This window comes from Miscanthus floridulus, unplaced genomic scaffold (genome assembly GCF_019320115.1).
Source record: "Miscanthus floridulus cultivar M001 unplaced genomic scaffold, ASM1932011v1 fs_394_3_4, whole genome shotgun sequence".
In the NCBI taxonomy this organism is placed as follows: Eukaryota; Viridiplantae; Streptophyta; class Magnoliopsida; order Poales; family Poaceae; genus Miscanthus; species Miscanthus floridulus.
This window is the reverse complement of record NW_027096698.1, coordinates 31,239-54,000: the sequence shown is the minus strand read 5'-3', so window position 1 is coordinate 54,000 and position 22,762 is coordinate 31,239. Positions and strand designations below refer to the sequence as shown.

The 22,762-nt window shown below is 43.8% G+C and overlaps 2 protein-coding genes across 2 annotated transcripts; both read right to left on the bottom strand.

Moving 5' to 3' along the window:
• Nucleotides 1-7,623: 7,623 nt before the first annotated feature.
• Nucleotides 7,624-9,134, bottom strand: LOC136531631 (aspartyl protease family protein At5g10770-like). The gene is made up of 2 exons (XM_066524280.1): nucleotides 8,984-9,134; nucleotides 7,624-8,900 (listed from the first exon to the last, which is right to left on the bottom strand). The coding sequence occupies exons 1-2, from the start codon at nucleotides 9,132-9,134 to the stop codon at nucleotides 7,624-7,626; spliced, it is 1,428 nt and encodes a 475-aa protein (XP_066380377.1).
• An 878-nt stretch (nucleotides 9,135-10,012) lies between these two features.
• Nucleotides 10,013-11,200, bottom strand: LOC136531630 (UDP-glycosyltransferase 73C4-like). The gene is made up of 2 exons (XM_066524278.1): nucleotides 10,343-11,200; nucleotides 10,013-10,138 (listed from the first exon to the last, which is right to left on the bottom strand). The coding sequence occupies exons 1-2, from the start codon at nucleotides 11,198-11,200 to the stop codon at nucleotides 10,013-10,015; spliced, it is 984 nt and encodes a 327-aa protein (XP_066380375.1).
• Nucleotides 11,201-22,762: the final 11,562 nt, after the last annotated feature.

The following is a 22,762-nucleotide window of genomic DNA, read 5'->3' as shown; positions in this document are numbered from 1 at the left end:
ATTTGTACTAGGCCAGAGTCTATACAACCCTCAAGCCTTATCTGATCTGGGGACGCAAATGTACCTGCTAAACAAGTGGTACATGCAGGCGTCTACCAGTGGAGACTTCTGCGTTGGTGTCAGAATTAGAGACGAACATTGGTTCCGTGGCGATGATGTTATGTATGTTGACTTTGCAGAATTTCATCAACTATGCCACCTGACCTCTCTGGACAAAGTTATCATTAGCTGCTATTGCCTGTAAGTAATAATTCTTTCGATCTATTATTAAACTCATCATATGTGTGTATATGCATATAAATTATCCTAACAAGTACTATATATATGCAGATTTACAATGACAGAGCTCAGAAAGGAAGGCTGCAATGAAATTGGTTTTGTTGATCCCCATATAGTATTCAAAGACCCAATTACTCCAAAGACTAATTGGAAGTCTGAGTCAGAGAGTAACATCATGAACTTCTTAGTGAACCAACGCCACAAGAAGGATATACTCTTTCCCTATAACTTCAAGTGATTGTTAATCATGTCGATCATAGCCTTAATGGCTCATATGTTGATTCTAGTTAATTAATGAGTGTTATGCGTTATATCCTATAAACACATGCAGCAATCACTGGATATTGATGGACATCGATCTGGTGAAAAGTCACTTGATAATCTATGACTCGATGAGAAAACCACAACAAGACTACCAAGATATGATAGATATTATCCAGAGGTAATTTCGGAATCTCTAGCAACTATATATACACACAAACATGATGATTAACTATATCTGATGACGTGGCAAATTTTTTATTGGGCAGTGTTTGGAAAACCTTTATTGAGAAGCAACACATGGAAAAATGCAAAGCGCCACTGAATGTAATCCCTTTGAAAGTAAGTCCCCTGAATCGCATCATCTTTATTAATTAAACATATAGCTTTCACCGGATCACCAGATTGGATGACAAATCTTTTTCTCGTAAAGTGGTGTCTGAGGCAGGAACAGGGGAACAACTACTGTGGTTACTATGTTTGCAAGTTTATCAAGGTGCTCTCCCAAAGAACTCCTACAGAGAGACTCAAAGTACGTTAAAAATACACTATATATTCATTTAATTATTATTATTAATTGTGTTACTATGTCTTTATATATATATATGTACATATATTAATTTATTTTCCTTTAATTCAAACCTGTAGACTCGATGGTTGGAGGAAAAGGTCATACGGCAAGACCAAATCAAAGCAATTCAAGAGTCTATAGCCGGATTTTTTAATGAGCAGGTCATCGATTCCAAGGGCGAGTTCTACTTCGACCCAACACTGCCATTGAAGCCCAGCTAGAGGATGAGAGGAAACTTGTTATGTCACAACAACTATAATGCAATCTTTTGTAATATATGCACATGAAATAATATAATGTAAAATACACATATGCATGCATGCATGTAAATATATATATGATGCATGCATGCATATATATTTCTATGCTTGAATTATGTGATTTAATACGTTCATTGTGCTTGAACCGAAACATACTATATGCGCGTATAAATGTATAATTAGCAGCGTACAATACGACTTCGAAAACCTATTTTGAAAAGAAAACAAAAAAATGAAAAGAAAAGAAAAAAGAAAAAAACCTTTAGTCCCGGTTCGTATTACCAACCGGGACTAAAGGTGCCGGGCATCGTGGCATGTCAGGAGGCACCTTTAGTCCCGGTTGGTGTTACCCACCGGGACTAAAGGTCCTCCTTTAGTCCCGGTTCCTGACCCGGGACTAAAGGACCCCCTTTAGTCCCAGATGCTTGCTCCCGGGTGGGGAACCGGGACTAGAGGGGGTTCCCCACCGGGAGTAAAGCTCGGTTCTCTACCAGTGCTAGTATCATTAAAAAAAGCTTTAAGATTGTTGATGCTTAAGTAAGATGTGATTTCTAAATTATTTTGCTAATTATACATCATGATTGTTTTCTTAAAATATTATATTTTTGTTTGAGAGAGTTTGTATGCAATCAATAAGAAAACAAATTAAATTAACCAATGTTAAAAAGTTGTAACTTGTAAATAATACATTCACATGTAATGATCAGGTATTAAGAACTAATTAAATTACGTATGCACACGAGTTTATATTATATTGGTTGAAAAGATAAATATATATGAAAAAAGGATATTGACTATAATGGTATAGTAGCAACTACCATCCCTTAATCCACCAAATTTATTTTGAAAATAAAATGTCAGTGTTCTTTATGGGACTAATATATTATATGATGCACCTATTTATCATTACATATACAACTCAAACTTAACATCTGATATACCGGTTTCACCTAGATCCCGGTAGGCCTCAGCTTAATTTTGGATCCTTGCACATTGCTTTAACATGGAAACAAAGCATATATCTCCGAGGACCATAAGTTGCTGATTGGCTAATCGACTGAGTAACTGAGCTTATTATTGTCCTGTTCGTTTGGGCTAGTTTGACTTATAAGCCATGGCTGAAAGTACTGTTGGCTAGTTTGGTATGAGAGAAAAATATTGTTCGTTGGCTGATAAGCCATGGCTTATAAGCCAAATACGACCAAACGAACAGATTGTATATTATACTTGATTGACGCTTCTATATTTACTACCCAGAATATACCAACTTTAAACAACAACCGTTTCTTTTTTGCATCCAAGAATACTTTGGCCAAATCAAAATTGACCGGTCATAAAATTTACATGCACAAGCAGTAAATACGCAAGATCTAGACATATAGACCTTGCAAGGCAGGTTATCATTGTCATATTATTTAATAAATCAACTAAGCTTCACAACGGCTGAACATTGGGATCATCATGATTATATATAAAAAAGAATAATGTAGAACTTCCTTACTCCTTAGGCTTCATGGTACTATTGCGAGCTCCTCGAACCGGCCCTTTGTCGATAAAGTGGCTGATGGAGATGCCCTGCGCCCGCCTGACGGCCCTGAGCTTCACCAACGTGTAGGCGTGCAGACCCGAGACCGAGAGGTGTGGCGAAGCCGAAGCCGGTAAAGGAAATCGCCGGTGAAAAAACCATGCTTGGCTGCTTGTTTTGCCGGCAGACATGCTTGTGCCGGACGAGTTTCCGACTTGGCTGTGCCTGATCGTGTTGTCGGGAGGTTTAGAGTTAGATTGTAATTACAAAATACATCCTAAAAACAAAATAAAGGGGCGGATAGAATCATAGAAGCCATTAGGGAGAAGGAAGTTTTTTGTTTTCGACCGTTTGCTCAAAATACATCTTATGGAGACAATAAGGGATGGATAAGAGGCATTAGCATGATGATTTTTTTTTTCAATTTGTTGGCTCTTTTATAGATATAGATAGATAGATATAGATTTGTAGTCGGAATATTCCAATATACGTGAATCCAAGCGAAAAAACATTTTTTTAGATAATGGAATAAAGTTCCAGCCTCTACCATATGTAGATGATACACAGCTGATAGTCACAGAAAAACACCAATGCCATAAGGTTTACACATCCAAGGAAAGAAATAAAAATCAGCCCAACTAGTGGGCACAATAAACAAAGCAGAACACTAGGCTTGAATACGATTTATTAAGTTCCAGCCGAACCTCATGAAGATGGCCATGATTAGCGTCTTCCATCTTCTGCATCCCTTAGAGAACAGTAGTCTCTCCTCCTCTTTGTGCTACATGGACCCCTGTCATATCCAATACGTCGTCCTGAAAATTACCTGCATCGATGTATTAGGTTTAGCTTTGTTAAATACCATATCATTTCTATTCAACCAAATCGACCAACACAGTGCAGTGGCTCCTAGCAAAATTTGGTTTCTAAGTTTTAGGCTTAAACCATGTAGCCAGGAACTTAGCATATTAGCGAAATTAGCGGGAGGTTGAATTCCATATGTGATATGCACAGTATTCCAAACAAAGCGTGAAAAGTAGCAGTCAAAAGAACAAATGTTGAATAGTTTCAACCGAACTACAAAGACAACATTTGACACTTCCCTGTCAATTTCTCTTGGCTAAATTATCTTTCGTAAGAGTTACCTCCTCTTTTAGGTACCACAGGAAAATCTTAATTTTTAGTGGTATCTTTAATTTCCAGAGAGGACTTTTGTCTGAGGGAACACCCTCTTGATATAAGTTGAGTACATGGATCAGACCGTGAACAGGCCATTCTTAGTGAGATTCCATTGAAAACATCCTTGTCATCTGTGAGATGGACTTGTACTACTTTTGACACTAGATCGAGCCAAGCCACTCGATTTGTATTAACCAAACCTCGTCTAAAAGACACGTTAAGTGAAACAGATCTAAGGATGTTTGCCACAGTATCATCTTTGCACCTCACAATTCGAAATGGGCTAGGTTAAATCTCACTAAAAAGTTTATCACCTAACCACACATCATTCCAGAATCGTACTTGTTCCCCACTTTGCACTAGAACGGTGCCACAAGATAAGAAATCATCTTTAGTTTTTATAAGGCCACTCTAGAAATGTGAGTCCCCGGGCCTATGATGTACTTGGGTTAGTGGTTTGTTAGACAAGTACTTCCTTCGTACAAGGTCTTGCCAGACTCCATCCTCATTTATTAGCTTAAACAACCACTGCTTTCTAGATTGGCACGACCTTTAACTTGGCAAAAGTGTCTTTGAATTATACTCCGTCCATTCTAAATTATAAGACGCTTTGACATTTATAAATATGTAGTTTTTTTATGCACTTAGATATACACTATTGTCTAGATATATAGCAAAAGTAATATTGTTGACAACTAAAATTGATCCGGAAGCATGAAATAACTTTAGACAATATTTCTTGAATTAATATGGTTACAAAAAATATATTTGAAATATTGTATAAAAATCCGGAGAAAGAAAGAAGGAAATCGGCAACGTTTCCTGCTAAACCGGCCTGGCCGGTTGGGAAACCAGCCAGGTCGGTTGGTTCCTGTGCCTGACCACCTATTGCCGTGCACTCCTTTAGTGCTGGCCGATCGGCCTAGCTGTTTTTGCCTGCTTGCAGCACAGCACAACCGGCCTGGCCGGTTTGGAATTGGCCAGGCTGGTTTCCCTGCACGTAGCTGATTTGCCCCTACCGGTGCCCGATAAAACCGGCCCCTAGCCGGTTTCCGGCTAGTCCGGTTTGACTGTACAAGTCTGACCCAAACTCTTTTGTAATCGTGATTTGGACGTATTTTCGCATAGGAAATTTAGAGATCACGATCTGAAGATGTTTTCTATTGGGATAAGACCGCCCCTCTATATATATAAGAGGATCATGGCCGATTGAAGGATCCAACTCTTAATCATCAAAAACACATCTACAAACCCCTTTTACCCTCTCTCTCTCCTCTCTATCTTGCTGTTCGTCACGTCTCCTTCTGAGATATGGCAGCGTTCTAGGCGGCCTTGCTAGTCCTAGGACACCCTCCACATGCTTCTCCCCGACGGGTCATCCCAGGAGGTGTTCGGGAGTTTTCTACGCATAGAACAAGCCTAAACGATCTCTAGATCGGTTTCGTCGGTTCGCTCACGTTCTTGTTGTATTGTGGGTTATTTGCAACCCCTTGGGCATGCTAGCCCTGCTGGTGTATGATTTGGATCATCTCAAACGTCAACAAATATGTCAAGAAAAGCAAAAATGTCTTATAATTTCGAATTGAGGGAATATTAGTTAGGCACCATTTGTAGTATATTCACCGTATATAGTCCACTTCCGAATGACGTAGTCTTTAGTGTTAGTTAGTGTTTTGTTCTAGAGATGGGATGATGGAAATTCCACCTTCGCATGGTGTTTGGTACTTTGGTTTGAAGACAGTTAGAGACATAACCATCCTACTAGACAATATACCCTCTAGATGAGGGTTCAACTCACCCCTAGAAATTTCACGAATGGAGTCATCCCAAGTGGGATGAGTGCTGCACGCACATGTGAGGAGCACGAGAAAGAAGAGGAGCACGGGCTAAAAGAAGAGGAGCACTGGCTAGCCCGGCGAAGTTGTCGAGGAAGAAGGCTGCCCATGAGGGCGAGACGATTCTCCAAGTGCTCGGGTGAGGCTGTCCAATCAATGGAACAAAGTTGCTCCAAATTTTGAGAATGCTTACCAGGACACCGATTCCATAGCTCGCGGGCATATCCATGCAGGAGGCGCACCGGAAGGATGACGTGAAGGCATAGAACGCCGTCACGTCCGTGGAAAGTTGAAGAGCAGATCGTCCCTGTCCTCATGATTGAGGAGCATGTTATCCCTCTCTTGCAACCTCCGCTGCAAATCTGGCCTGGAAGCCGGCCACCCACCGGTGATGCGTTCGGCCGCTGATGTGGAGGCGAGGGCTCCACCCATCATGATGGTCTCCTTGGATCACGGCCTACAGCCGTGCTAGGAGGAGGGCTTCCCATCTGCATATATGGCTGCGTACCCAAGACCGCCCCCTTCCGATCCATCGCCGCAACAGGTGCTCTTGGTAGCCAGAGCTCGGGTGTGCAGAGCAGAGGCACAGAGAGCTCGCGCGCGGCTGGACAGCGCACGAGGCACATATATGGTGTCGGGATGGATTCAGGCTTACTCGCGTGCGCTGCAGCTGAATCCCTTTGCCTTGCCGGTACAACGTGGGTTCAGTTGGCGTGTACACCTCAAAGCACATATGATGGTGTCATCCTCGTGAGACAACAAGCTCATTGTCTTGTGCTGTTTACTCACTACCGGAAACACCTAGGTTGCCGAGTGTCCCCAGCTTTGCCGTGGGCAAGATTTTGGGCACTCGGCAAACAACATGTTTGCCGAGTGTCCCGAAGACGACACTCGGCAGACACAAAACTCACGGCATTATGACCGTTTCTTTTCGCCGAGAGCCAAACAGCACACGGCAAAAACTTTGCCTGAGTGCCCGATAAATGGCACTCGGCAAAGTTGGCTTTGCCGGCACTGTTTATGGCGAGTGCTATTCGCCGAGTGTTACACTCGGCGAATCATTTGCCGAGTGTTTTCTGTCTTTTGCCGAGTGTTTCGGGCACTCGGCAAACTCAAGGAGTATGGTAGTGACTGAGGCTTTCTGCAAAACTTTGCATCACCAACATGGCTCATAGAGCCGTGTCTTAGGTTGTGTTTGGTTCCTAGCTTTGAACCAAATGAAAAGACGAATACATGGTGTGGTTAAATTTGAACCAAATGGAACATGAATTAATGGTATATGATGTGGTTCAATTTGAATGGGACAGCCTTGAATATGGAATGACAGCGCAATGTCTTCACGGTTTCGTGTGCTTAGACGCACTACGTGTACTTCATTGTTATAATAATATATAATCAAGCTAGCTTACTTCTCCCATAATTTTTCTTTTTTTCTATTCACATTCAAAAAAAGCAAATCCCCAAAGACACTACCTTTATTTTCAAAACATCCAACATTATTTACCAGTTTAAAGACTTAATTTATTGAACAGTCGCATGACTGCGATAATGTGATATGCTAGTATGTAGGTGCTGCAAATACTCGCAAAAAAAAATGTAGAAGCTGCAACAGTTCAAACCGTTTTAATAAACATACATAAATTTTGCATGTATTTCGTGGAATTATCTTCCTTCCTTGCTCAAGCATGTCAGTTATGTGTGTCACTCAATGACTCAACTGCATCCGTTTGGTCCGAATCCAATCCTCCCTCCATCCACATCGAACACGACGTTGTACGCCCTCTGCTGCATGTTACCGACGATGACGAGACCCGGCGAATTCGTGGGCACGAAGGCCAAGCACGCGAGCATCAGGGATGGCCCTGAGTCATCTGCTACCGGGAACACAAATAGAATCCCAGACGCGTCCACGTCGATCCTCGCGCCGCCACCAAACTCGAGCGCCACCCGCGGCGCCGTCACGACGTTCTGCCCCATCACGTCGTAGCACGTGTCCAGAAATTCCACGGACCCCTCCGGCAGCATCTTGTAACCGCCCATGTGGCGCCTGAACTCGTCGCGCAGCGGGTAGTACGCGGCGGCCGGCATGTGCGTGGCCACCGTGCCGGAGTCGATGATCGCCCCCAGGGAGAAAGCCGACGCCGGTATAGGCACGGCCGCACCGTTGACGGAGATGCCGGCGAGGTTCACCACGTACGCAAAGCTCAGCTGAGAGATAGTGGTTATCAGAGGCGTGAAAGACAGGTTCGACTGCTGAGGAGCGGCGGCGCCAATTGTGAGGTATCCCGTGGAGCTCCCGCGTGGAGGGAGGCAGTAGGAGAACACGCCGCCTCCGCTGTTGCCCTGGCGTGCCTGCGAGAGGATGGACGAGTCGCCCCGGCCTAGACCAAGCAGACCGGCGACACCCATGTCCCTGTCGTTGAAGCCAGAAATATACTCATGGCTGCACCCAAACACGACTCCGGTGGCAGGCGGCGCTAGCGGCGACAAAGTAAAAGTCTCCTCGGCGAGGCTACCCCGAGTCACAGATTGGTCACCATACTTGACGCTGTACTGGCACGAGGTCCCCCCGCAGCTGGTTTGCTGGGCGCCACCGATGTGGCACTCCGGCGCGCTGCACGAGATGTTGACGTACGTGGAAGACTTACTCGGGTCGAACAAGGGTTCTTCCTGGTGATAGCAGGAGGAGTCGGGGCACGGCAGGCACTGCACCCAGGTGAGGTCGCTGCCGGTGTCGAAGAGGACCGTGAAGTTGCGCGCTGGGGTTCCGATGCCGATGGTGACCACGTACTCGAGACTCTGGAAGGCGAGGCCGAGACGGGCGGGGATGCTGGTGGCTGTGGTCTCCGCCCCGGTGAGGCGTCGGTGGATGGACTGGACTCGGTGGCGGTCTCGGTGCAGGATGGCAGTAGTGTCGTGGTGGTCCGGCACTATCTCGTGGTCGCCGGTTTGCAGGCACGCGCGGCGGACGATTTGGAGGGTGCTTCCAGCTGCTCCATGACGAGACACTGGAGGAACAAATTAATTAATCTTTCTTAAAATGATCAGCTGAGACTTTAAAACACAAGTTAACCTGGAGCAGCAGATGCCGAAGAACACATCGAGCTAGACAGCAGAGACTGGACGCTGATGGTATGGCGGTCCTGCGGCCTCGCCGCGAGAACCTGCTGAGAGGTGATGGATAGGAGGAGTAGTGCCAAATGCAGGATCCAGTAAGCAGCCATGATCGGCAACTTGCTCGAGCTCTTTACAGCCTTTAGCAACGGATCAGTACGGTGCCCTCTTATTATACCAGCCTGCTTGCTTACAAGTTACAAGTCACAGCCCTTGATTATATCGTGGAGTAACGACAGAAGATTGTAGAAACCAAAGTGGTGCCACGAAGGAATTGACGTCCTACAGCTTTCGGCTTAAGATTACACGGCTGATCCTGGAACAATAAGAGACTGATACCTACGGGATGTATTTTGGTACATAAGGAAATTGCTTGGTAGTTCCGAGGAGACATATGTTTAGGATGTTATCGTATTCATCTAAATCCACAAATATGTTTAGGAAATTAATTCATAGTTTTGAGTTCAACTTCCAGTCCAATCCACCTCAATATATATGGATTGATGCGAATCTGATTACATTCAAACAAGGCCTTAAAGAGTTCCCTAAACTTGCCCGGACGCTAGTAGTACTGATTCATATGTCACAAGTGATCCCTTGACTTGCCTTGCCCGGATGTCAGTGTTACAGATTCATACCTCACTACCTGGGTCCCTAATAAACTCGTCCGGACGCCAGTAGTACAGTTTCATACCAGACTTATTTCAAATTATGCACTGTTTCCACTGAGACATCTGCAGTAACAAAAAAATAATGAAAATGATGATCTCTCATGACACGTCTGGCTCTGGAAAATGCACTTGTATATGGCCAAAAATACATATAACATAGAGAGAATTCCTTATTTGACACTAGACAAATGACCCGTTCCTTTCTTGGCCCTAAAAAAAATTATGTTCCTTATTTGACACCGAGTTCATCTTTCATTCCTTATACGACACTCCGTTCGATTTTTCATCCAGGAACCGTTAACCGACATGCGAAAAGATTATTTTGCCCCTGTGGGCCCCACCACCCTTCTCCCATGCCGGAGCATGTTCTTCATGTCTATGTCCGACGAACCGCCCTTGGTCACCGCGGCCACCTTACTGTGGGCGAGCTCCTTCGCCTTGGCCTGCCGATGACAGAGAAATACGGAAATACGATCTGCTCTGCTCGCTCTCTATCTGCTACAGCTGCTGCAACTTTTTTGAACTATACTGCAGCTGCAAATAAAAAACTTGTCCCCAAAATATAAAATACCAAGAAAAAACTGGACGACCTCCCTCCACTTTCTCCCCCGATAAGCAAGGACTAGCATTAGCAAGCAGCCAAGCACGGCTCCTCTCCCTGGCCGCCTCGCGCTACTGCTGCTACTATTGTCGCCATAGCCGTCGCAGAGCACCACCACACCTCCAGCCTCGCTTGTGTTATAAATCCCTACAGAGTACCGTCCAAGTCCAATCACGCAGGTCGGCCCGCCGTCCATCAGCTCGGCCACCACCCTCTCCACATCGTCCCTCCCGACCTGCACCACCAGCGGGTCCCCGGGATTCAGGAGCATCACGTGCGTGGCCGGGACCTTCACGCCGGCGCGGACGCCGACGCCGAGCACGTCCACGACCAGCGCCTCGTTCAGGAACTGGTCGGCGAACTGTGGCCAGGTCAGCAGCGGCACGCTGTTGGAGATGGCCTCGAGCGTTGAGTTCCACCCACAGTGCGTCAAGAAGCCACCGACGGCGGGGTGCGACAGGATGGTCATCTGTGGCGCCCACCCACGGATGACGAGGCCGTAGTCCTTGACGCGGGCCTCGAACTCCGTGTCCAGTCCGGCGGTCTCTTTAGTCGTCCAGATGAACGGCCGGCGCGACGCCTCTAGGCCGGCGGCGAGCTCGGCGACCTGTGTTGGGAACAGGCGGGCGATGCTGCCGAAGTTGACATAGAGCACAGATGCCGCCGGCCGCGCGTCGAGCCAGGACACGATGTGCTCGGCGTCCATCGCCGCGCGGTTGCCTCTACCCGCCATCGTGGCCGCGTCGGTGTCGGTGAGGCAGAGCGGCCCGACAGCCCATACCTTCCGGCCGAGCGCCGCCGCGTAGCCCTCGACGAACGCGCCCTCCAAGGCCGAGCACGTGTTGACGAGCAGGCCGTCAGCGGTAGCCTCGGCTTCCAGCGTCTCTCGCCGGAACCTCTCCATCCCTGGCCACTAGAAGAACCCGAGTGAAGTCACCCTGTTGACAACCGCGCACACCGGGAAGTCCGGCACCTCGAACGGCTCCAAGTCGAACGACAGGAGGGAGGAGAGGAGGGAGAAGGGTGGTGGGGCCCACAGGGTAAAATCGTCTTTTCGCATGGCAGTTAACGGTTCGTGGATGGAAAATCGAACGGAGTGTCGTATAAGGAATGGAAGATGAACTCGGTGTCAAATAGGGAACGAAAATTTTTTGAGGGTCAAAAAAGGAACGAGTCATTTGTCTGGTGTCAAATAAGGAATTCTCTCATATACATAGGTAAAAGGAGATTGTTCTCATGATGTCTATGTCTATCAATCAGTTCAGACTAAGATAAATGAAATACACAACTAGCTTCATGCTCAATGCTACTTGTCTTCATCCAAATACATCAACCAAAATAATCAGCAAGGACCAAACCAAATGAGTACTGCAGTAGCATGTTGTATACATGCCTTTCTAAATTAAGTTAAATATCTATTCAATAATTAACAGAGGTAAATAAATATGCATTTTTGTTTTCGTAATTCACTTGTTATTATAGTGCAACGGCAGATTGAGATAGAATCAGAAAAGCTACCCAAACAATTTGGGTAGCCAAACAGTTTCCTACCAGCCATGCAATTACTACAGCTTGGAATTTGCTAGCCAAGTTTGCAACTTCAATTTGTAGTACATACAGAAAAGGACAATTAAACAGTATCTAATAACTTAAACCGAACGCACTGCACAGTCATACTATCAAGTTAGAAGGTGCTTTACTATCAAGCCTGATGGCGAACAAGTTAAAAAAACTGAATCACTATTATAAAAAACTGAATGGAAACTCAAAAAGAAAAAGAAAATCTGGAATGCCATAGCAGACATGCATTTCGAGAAGGAAAATATGCAAACCAGAACTCTTTCCTAAAAGGAGCTGGCCCTCTTCATCTCCACAGGTTATTACTGCTTGTGTTCTAAATAACACACACATCAAACTGCCTTGTAATTAGTACTCCTTCCTCAAGAGATCAGAGCTTCTCAGATCATGAATTGCTTCAACTAAGCACACTGCAACTAACTACAAAATTTTATATGAAAATAGCTCCATTGATCATCATATCAAACCAGCACAAAACCAAGCTAATCCATTTATCATCATATCAAACCATCTAACAGAAAACCAAGCTAATCCATTTATCATCATATCAAATACAGTCACTCCAGACATAATGGACTGATAATAAAAAATAAAATCGAAGGGCAGATTGTCTACCTTGTTAATTTGGCTAATTTATGATAGCCATCTTGTTTGAGTTCTTTGGGAACTTTTCAAAGCTACCAATGACCTGGTTTCCGTTTTTCAATTACTAGTACAACAACACCATATCCAATTCTAGCCGCATTCAACTTCGCCGTGCTACAAAAGATAATCTTCCAGCTCAGGAAAAGCCAACTTTGCCACATCAAAATGGCGCGCGAGCGTGGGAGATAGAAAAGAGAGATTGAGAGAAAGCGGGGGGGGGGGGGGGGGGGGGAGATCAAGCGCACCTCGAGGCCCTCGGTGTTGAGCTCCATGGAAGCTCCCGCTGGCCGTCCTCTGCAGTGCCACGCTCGAATTCGGCGGCCGCAACCCCGCGCTTCATCAAGGCCTCCAGTGCATCAGCCTCCTTAGCGCCCGCAGGTATGTTGGCACCATGCGCCATCACGCGCCGCTGGAGCTCCCTGGCGAAGAGCGACTCGGGTGCTTCGGCCTCCCCCTCCTCCTTCCCTCCATTGTCGCCATCACAAGTGAGGCACCTAATGTGGAGGCGCAGCCGTACGGGCGGCCGTAGGGAGGGTGGGCAGATGGCAGCGGGACGCCCAAGATCTACAAGATGCAAAGTGGGGAGATAGGATTAGGAAACCCTAGAGGCAGTGTAGGGAGATGCGGGTGGAAGCGAGCTCACTTGCGGAGACGGAGGTGCTGGTGCCGAAGCGCGATGGCGATGGTAGAGGAGAAGTCGAGGCGAGGGAGGAGGGGTGGCAGTGTCACTATCATGAGTTGCGAGATGGAGAGAGACGGGGAATGTCGCCCAGTGTCATGAGGCTAGGCGTGTTTCCCCATGAAAACCCGGCTCCCACGGGGCCGAGACACCTATGTCGCGTGCTTCCAAATTGACCCGAGAGCCCACCCGTGGAGAACTTCCGCGTGGGAAACTTCCACGGGGATAACGCCGGGTTCCCGGCGGGGAACTATGTTTCCGGTGTTGTTATAATCAATGTTGACGCGGCTTTATCCAAGAACACATCCACGGCTTCGGTGGCAGCAATAGCAAGAGATGAGGATGGTCGATTTATGGGAGCCTCGGCGCTGGTCCTTCGGGGAATAGTTGACCCAAAGGTGATGGAATCCATTGCATGCAGAGAAGGGATGGCTCTCGCTTTAGACCTACGAGCTGATAGTTTCAAGTTAACCAGCTGTAGCAGAACTGACCAATTTATAAGAGCACAAGTACAATGGCAGCCCACAAGCGGTCGTACTATCATACTTGAGCCCATATAAACCCGATAGTCCATCGAGTACCATGAAGGGTCTCAATTCAACCAACATACAACCAAGATCGTACATAATTCAACATACGTGTCACACGTTAAATAAAATTCACAAATACAGTTCATCCATCAGAGTACGAATTAAAGTCATTACAAACCACGTTCAGGTAAGATAGTAACGGAAGAAAATTAAAAGTTTGAAACCAACATCTAGAACATTGTTTAAATATAGTGCCAGCTCACGATCACACTTCCACAAAAGCATATGAGAGAGATTAATAATAGATGCCTGCCCAGGGCTTACTCCTCGTCTACGGCGGGACAGAAGCAGTTCTTGCAATAGCCATGATAAATTGTCCCATCTACAACAATGGGAATAAAACCCCTAAGTATGAGAGTGTACTCAGCTAGATTTATCCTTCATAAATCAAAAATAAAGTGACTCCAAGGATTATGCAAGGCTTTATAAGTGGAGCTAGCTTGACAATATTTTGCATAAAAAGCCACTAATTCAACTATATATTTTATAATTTAGTCATCAAGTTAATTATAGCTATTCATCTCTAGATTAGCAACTAACCTGTGCCAAACATGTGGTATATCATTTAGTAGCATAACAATAGTAACTATAGCCGGTATAATAATTCCATGTTCATCATTACCATCATTCCATAATACAGTTACTATGATGTTGGTACTAGCCAAGTTTCTCACTGTCAGAGAGAGACGGTGATTCAAATCGATTTCAACCAGCTGAGAATTTATTCCTAACACAAACCCACGCAGACCAGATCAACGGTCACCTTAGGTCACCTTTGGTACAACTCAGGTCCATATTTCATGGGTTCGCCCAGCGCCGCACAATCAGGGACAACCAGCTGCCAGGACGTTCAGGCCCGGCCCACCCTTGGGCTCACGTTTGGCTCTCCACATATCCTTACTACTATCCAGTGTGCGCACTTTTACAGAACGGAACCCGAACTGAGTTGAGCTACTCGGCTTCATGGTCAAAATGAGTTATCCAGCCAGCTAAGTGAGAGGCATGAGTTCAATCATGTCAGAAGCGCTCAACAACGGTACGGTCCTTAATCAGCATAGACAGATTCACATGAGTCAACCTACACATAGACTTCGCTTGGCCTCCATTTATATTACCCTATGGTTCTTTTCCACGATAGCAAATATAGCCAACCATATTTCGGTATCCACCTATATCTCGCAGGTGACAGAAAATCACCTAACTTCGACTGGTCTAAGTATGTATTCGATCCTAGACCTACACAGGGTTAAAGGTGTATATATCTAGATAAGATAGTTCTATGCATCAAGTGGTTTCAATTCACTCTTATCACCTAATACATCAAACATAAAAGGATTCAAGTGAAGATTTGTAAAACATAGGAGACTTAGAATGCTCTGGGGTTTAGCTTTGAGGAAAGAGGTTGGTCTATGATTCGGGCACTTAGGGAGGTTCTCAAGAGTTTGCTCCTCTCCTTCTGGAGCTATGGCCTAAGGTGTCCCCTGCTGTTCCTCCTCTTCTTCTTCATTGAATTCTAAAAGAGTTATCCCCTCGGACAATCCTATATGCATGATCATAGAATAAGATATCATGGATGCATATATAACGACATATATGATATGGTGGGGTATGATGAAATGCATTCTCATAGGTGTTTTCAACAGCATTGTATTAACGTGATAACAAGGTACATCTTATTTTACTGAGTAGATGCATATCTCTTCTCTAGTAACTAAACAAATTCTCATCTAAGCAATTTTCTGGACTACAAGACAGTAGCCATTTGTTTTGACCATAACTGGAGCTATACATATCTAAATAATATGGTTGTGGACTTTATGGAAATATTATGAAATTTCCTACAACTTTATTTTAATCGTCTTAATGTGATTCAGCAGTTATCTAGGTCAAAGAATTCAATCTTTCAGATCTGTCTAGAGGGCAAGCCTTTTTACCAGCAGACTTCTAACAGCTATAATTCTTAAACCATAAGGCCTATGACTATGAAAATTTAACACAAGGTATATAAGTAAGTTATCTACAACTTTGTTATTAACAAGTTTTACAGAAAGGATCATTATCATCATGGAATCATCACCACAACAGAAACTACACATGCAATCATCTAGTTGAATTATAAAGCAATAATTAACTAGTTGCCTATAAACAATTACTTCTAAGCCTCACTAATAGTATCAATAGATTATATTCATCACATACACCACATAAAATATCATGGTTAATCCTAACTAATTTATTTATATTCATTTATTAATTTCCTTAGATAATGAGGTGTTTTACAGAGTAAATATTTATAGTTCTCAATAAATTCCAAGAAAATTATAGTAGGCTACACATTACCCTAGTAGTCTACTATGCAAATTTCACGGCATTTGGACAAGTATAGCTACCTCTATAAAAAGCACAAGTTACATATGCTTATTTTAGCAAAAATAGTTTTATATAGTGAAAAGTGTCAAGAAATAGATTTCATATTTTTCTTACTTTCATCCTAGCATAAGAATATTGTGTAAAAATGTGTATGATCATATGTTATGTATTTGTACCCTAATTAATTTCACTAGAATCTAGCAATTAATTAAGATTAAATAGGAAGACCATATTACAACTATTTTTACTGTAGGCTTAATATTTATCCTAGCTAGAGCATGTGAACACAAGACCAACAAAATTGGAATCACAATTTTATCACCTTCCTAGCTCAAGTTATGCAATTTACAGGATAGAAACTACTTTAAAAGCACATATCTTGCTCAATTTAATTCTCCTAGAAAAATACCCTAAACAATAGATTTCATATTTTTATCAAATAGTATACTTCTTGATGAATCTAAAAAAATTTGATTCACCCCATTTGGATACTTCTAGCTCCAGATATGATTTTTTGAAGTTTGTATTCAAATCCATGAAAATAATTCAAAAACAACTAAACCCTAAATGCTAGGTGCACCCGGCGTATACACTATAGAGGTGCTGACGACTAGGCCCCATAGGTCAACTGACCCCACACGACAGAGAGACAAAGGCAGAGGCTAGCTTTGACCAGCGAGAACTCGCCGACGGCGAGGTCACTAGCAACGTGGTCGGCACCAACGTGTTCCCCATCCTATTCTGTATCTATCGGTACCCTAGGTTTGCACAGAGGATCACCGGAGATAGCTCGCTAGCGAGAATGGTTGCTCAGTGGCGGTGCACGGTGGTACTCCAGCCATCCCCGGTGACAGCATGGATAGGCGAGCGTGGCTACAGCATCTATAATCCCTAGCGAAGCTCTACGGCATGGATTAGGTCAGGGTGGAGCGGCGGCGAAGCTTGGCCACATGCATGGCGGCACAGCGGCATGAACAAGGCAATGCGCAATGGCGTTTCAGCACCGGTGTGCCGGTGTTGGTTTAACGGCCAGCGGTGTGACCTAACCCTAACCCTAGACTATCCCTAACAAGCGGAACACATGAGTGAGATGGCTCATTAGAGCATGACCATAGCGAGCGCAAGCTCGGTGGTGCTCGGGCGAGGGTGCGACGATGATGGACTTGCCCTTAGGCGTTTACCTTGGCTCGGGCTAAGGCGATGGGTGGTCAGTGAGGTGGAGAGGGAAATGGCGGGGCGATGTGCGTGAGCTATCGGGGAATGGTGCTACGATGGTGACGCGCAAGCTCAGTGGAGCTCAGTGGCGATGGTACGGTGTGTGGTGGCTTTGCTCTAGCACAGCATCGCATGGCTTTGTTGCCCATGTTGGCCTGACCAGTGAGTCCGGCATCGGCGTACGATGACCAGGTGGCGCGCGCGGGGCCGATTCAGACACCGTTGAACCCGACTGACATCATGACTTTGTGACTATAACTCCTAATCCGTGGTGAATTTTTGAAAACTTCCTTAATCAAATTTGTAGAGCTAAGTGAGTACTACAAAAATGCTTAAAGGAGTTTGGCCTAATTCACAATGGTTTTCAATCTACAAAGCTCCAAAGTAGAGTACTTTGAAACTATAGTCAGCACATGACTTAGCAAAATTTTCTAAGTTTCAAAACAACATTTTGTTGATTTTTGTGAGCCCTATTTGACTAAGTTAGACACTGATTCAGCTCATGATCCTGAAATAAAGTTTGTTACCCTTGATGTGAGCTACAACTTTTATTTAGGTCATAGAGCCATGCAAACACTCTAAGGTATTGTTCAACTTCGGTCAAACTAGCATCATGAAAATGACATTTCAAAGTACACCAACACTTGGAAGCAAAATTGGTCCATGTCATGAATACAAAAGTTGTTCCATTTACCATCCTAGATGTGTCTAAGGTGTTTTCATGACCTCACAACCATTTCATACATTGGCCATACAATATTACAAGTATATGTATATATCTAATCAACATCACATGTGATAATGTATAAAGAATGAAATGAAATTTCATATGTGCATGGTCATGAATGAATGGATGATGCTTGTGCTCATGAAATGCAAATGCCAAATGCAATGCTTGACACTAGGGTGTTATAGCCCCTCCCCCACACTACTACAATAACCTTTTGTAGGAGCAGCTGGCAATGGTTTGTAGAGGCGGCTCGGCCAGCTGCCCCTACCATACCGTCTCTACAAATCATGCATTTGTAGGGGCGGTTCCTAGACCGCCCCTACAAATCAATTTGTAGAGGCGGCTGGTGTTATCAGCCGCCCCTACAAACCAGCCGCCTCTACAAAATCGATTTGTAGGGGTTGCCGTAGTACAAGCCGCCCTTATAATACCTGTTTGTAGGGGCGGTTCAGTCTAGAACCACCCCTACAATACATTTTTCAAAAAAAAAATCAAATTTATAATTCAAATTCGACCAGAACATATATATATATATATATGCATATATAATTCAAATCTGACCAGAACATATATAATTCAATTCTGACCACAAGCACAAGAGCATTATATAAACTACCATTACAAGTCTAATTCACAAGAATATATACAATCCATCATTAAATAGATATAATTCACAAGTCTAATTCGTTCCACAAGCTCAAACCGTCCCACAAGGTAAGACCAATATCAAATTTCATACACATTGTTATCAACGGCCTAGAGCTAGTCTTTCAGTCTCACGAAGGTGTTGGTACTGAGGATTTCTACCTAAGTCAGAATCTCGGTCATGGTAGGTGCCTTTGACGTGTACAATCTGGTCTAATATGAAGTTGCAAAGGTCACCGACGAGCTCTAAGAGTTGGTCGTCCTTGTATGGGTATCTTTTCATTTCTTTCTCTTCTTTCCACTAGAAGAGAACAAGTTCGGTTTAGTATTTCATATCATGCGTGAAGTTTTTATTCTACGTGTGAAGAGGTTCAAACTTACCTTTAAGGGGTGTCTCCTATAGGCGCCGATGTTACTCATCATAGAACATACCATGAAGCTACAGCCTCTTTGTCCATCTTCCTAAACTACTCTTTCTTGGCATAGTAGCCACCAGGGCCTAGATGATGGTGGTGTTTGTTCCTCTTCGCTAGCTCGGTGTTACGGACACTAAGCTCCAATGCCTCCAGTGAAGTCTTCTGAGCCATGAGCTCCTCCCATTGACTATGAGTTATGTTGCTAAACTCGTTGAAGGGAGTTAACCCCTTTTGGGTATACTTCTTGTTGAGCTCCAACCTACAACGTCGGAATGACTCTCCCATGATCTTGAAAGCATTTTTTACCAGTTCATGCTTACCCTCCGGAAATCTAAAATTGAGCTTCAGCTGCTTATCCCATAGTTCATCCTTTTTGTTTTCTGGTACCTCTTTCTAGTTAGGGATTGCTAGGTTCAATTTATCTCTTACTAGGGCCCCGATCGTATTACGGAATCATCCTCTGAATTCCTTCGGCTCAAGGATCTCCCCTGCCTGCCTAACCTCCGTTATCACATAGCATGCCTTATCTAGATATTGGTTTGCTTTTCTATCCCCTCATTTCCTCTTTGGCTTGGTAGTCATGTTCGTGGTTGTGTCTTGAGGTTGTGGAGCAGAGGCCTCAATGTCTGTCTCTATAGCTGTTGCCTCTACTCTCCTTTCCTCTACTCTATCTTGTCCAGCGAGATGTCACAGACGTCGACATCGTCTTTTCCAAGTTTCAGGGGGACCTATATATACGATAGGTCAAAGTGTTAGCAGAGGTAACATAGGCAAAGCTTTAGCAAAATTTACAAGCTAAGGCTTTATCCCTACCTCCTCAGGTGTTCTTAATGATCAGTGATGAACAAGTGTGATTTCTCTTTTTAATCTATGGCTGAAAATTGTAACTAGTTTTTCTCCCTCATACTAACTCCAAATGTGATGGTTTTTTTCCTAAAATTTTCTAAAATTATGCTCTATCATTTTAGTCTGGTCATCTATCTTTATCACTAATTTTGGATAATTCAAAATTTGAATTTTAGAAAATAACAACTTCAAATCTGATTTTCAATCACTAAATGATTTCAGCTGTAAAGGTGATGAATATAAAAGTTGTATAACTCGTCAAGATCTCCAACTTTTATTTTGGTCATTTCTTCATTTCATAAATTTTTAAGTGCTTGTTTTAAGTGTTTTAATAGTAGTCTAAATATATTGTAGTAGTAATAAGTGCATGTTTCAAGTGTCTACATGTTACAACTGTTTTAGTAGTAATAGAGTAGATGTTGTAATAGGTTCATCTTGATGTTGCAAAGGGTAGTCTCACACACATGTATAAATGTAGTCTCACACACATACATAAATATATAGCCTCACATACATACATAAATATATAGTCTCACACACATGCATAAATAAAGTCTTACAAACACACACACTTAGACAAACACTCCGTGTTCAACAACTAACTAGCCCGTTGTAATGACTTTTTCCTTGACACCTTTTCATTCCTATGTCAATATGTCTTTGGGCAGGTTCTTTTCCACAACACTGATCTTCTTAGGAAAGTCTATGAATAGCGGTATCTCATTGTAGTTATTTTAAGCTTCAACATCATCCACGCCATCAACTCCAATAATGAGCTATTTTTCGGAGGCAACCACATGCTTTGTCTTCTTCTTTGGGGGGGTGTTACTTTGTGGGTCAGGCATATAGAAACTTGTGCGACATGTGAAGCGAGCACCCAAGGGTCATCTTGGTAGCCTAGATTCTCGAGGTCTAGGACTCTTAATCTAATCTTGTTCAGTTGGTGTTGTTTGATCCAACAGCATCGAAATAGGGCCACCATTGTATCACTTCCATAGTCAAGTTCCCATATCTCTTCAATGATGCCAAAGTATTGAATCTTTTGCCCCACTCCATTGAGAGCTTCTATTCGAAGGTCGTTGTTTTGTTTCACATATTTACTATCCTTTGCATGGGTATAGTACCTGTACCCATTGATGTCATAAGCTTTCCAACATGTCACTTGCTCGATGGCCCCTCCACCAACCTACTGATGGTAATAGAGTCTATGGTTTCTCCAGGTGGTATGTTTTGGTCCTTTAGCCATGTAGTTAGTCATTGCTTGTGCTGTTTCATGACCCAATCATCTGAACGACCATTTCTCTTCACTATAATGATAGCCAAGTGTTCATCAATGTACGATTGCATCAATTGTGTACTCTGCAAGACACTCTAATGCGCCCAACTCACTTCTTTGTAATCATGGTTGATGAACACTTTTCTACCACTGATGCCCTTCCTAGCCAGCCTACCCTTGTGATGAGAATTGGGTTTACCAATCCCTTTCTGTACTTTTAGGTACTCTTGACAGCACTCGATGACTTCTTCAGTACTGTAACCCTCTATCATGGAGCCCTCTGGGTATGCTTGATTATGCACGTATCGGCTTAGAACCGACATGAACCGCTCGTCAGACCATATTTCTTGCAAGTAGCAAGGGCACAGCACCTGTATCTGATGAACCATGTGAATCATGAGATGTGGCATTATATCAAAAAAAGCCAGAGATAAACACATCTCTAGTTGGTTTTGTGTCTCCACCACAAATTCATGTAGGTCACTCAGCTCTTTCTTGCCAATCATCTTCTATGAGATCTTCGAAAAGAAGTAGCACATGAGGGTGATGGCCATTTTCAAGAACTCTGGCTTTATAGCCCTGGTTGCAATAGGTAGAAACACTGTCAGCATCACATGACAATCGTGAGCCTTGTAGTGTGTTATTGACAAGTCCTTCATCGACACTAGATTCTTCACATTCGCTGAAAACCCAGTTGGGACTTTGACCCCCCTCAGGAAAGTGCATATAGCTCTCTTCTCTTCTAGTGTTAGGTTGAAGCATGCCATGGGCAGAGTGTATTTTCCATTAGCCTCAGGTACCGGGTGAAGCTATGGCATCACGTTTAGCTGCACCATGTCTTTCCATGATTTTAGACCATCCTTTGACTTGCCTGTGTCCATCAAGGTAGCAATGAGACTCTCAAAGACATTCTTCTGCATATGCATGGCATCAATGGCATGGGGGACCTCCAAGTCTAGCCAATAAGGCAGATACTGAAAGAAGATCGATTGTTTCTTGAAACATTTGCCTTCGACAGGAGGTATGCTTCTATATCTGTTCGTCCTATCTGGATTCTTCTTTCCATAGACGACGCGTATGTTTTTCACCATTCTGTACAAGTATTCTCTGTTATGACATCTCTCTAGAGGGGATTCAATCTCTGGGGTTATTGCAGAACCAACCAATTTATAAGAGTACAAGTACAATGGTAGCCTGCAAGCGGTCGCACTATCATACTTGAACCCATATAAACCTGGTAGTCCATCGAGTACCACGATGGGTCTCGATAAACGATTTACAACAACCAAGATCATACATGATTCAACATACATGTCACATATTACATAAAGTTCACAGATACATTTCCATCATCAGAGTATGAAACAAAGTTATTACAAACCAAGTTTAATGGATAAAAGCGGAAGCAAATTAAGTTTGAAAGGAGCATTTGCCAACATAGTTTGATACAGTGCCAACATACGATCACAGTCCATA

What these genes read in the sequence shown, in the direction of transcription:
- LOC136531631 (XM_066524280.1), bottom strand. Translation starts at nt 9,134, where the DNA reads ATGGCTGCTTACTGGATCCTGCATTTGGCACTACTCCTCCTATCCATC. An exon ending in TTCGGCATCTGCTGCTCCAG is followed by an intron (nt 8,901 to 8,983) that starts GTTAACTTGTGT and finishes GTCATGGAGCAG; the next exon opens with CTGGAAGCACCCTCCAAATC.
- LOC136531630 (XM_066524278.1), bottom strand. Translation starts at nt 11,200, where the DNA reads ATGGAGAGGTTCCGGCGAGAGACGCTGGAAGCCGAGGCTACCGCTGAC. An exon ending in GGCGGCCAGGGAGAGGAGCC is followed by an intron (nt 10,139 to 10,342) that starts GTGCTTGGCTGC and finishes TGTCATCGGCAG; the next exon opens with GCCAAGGCGAAGGAGCTCGC.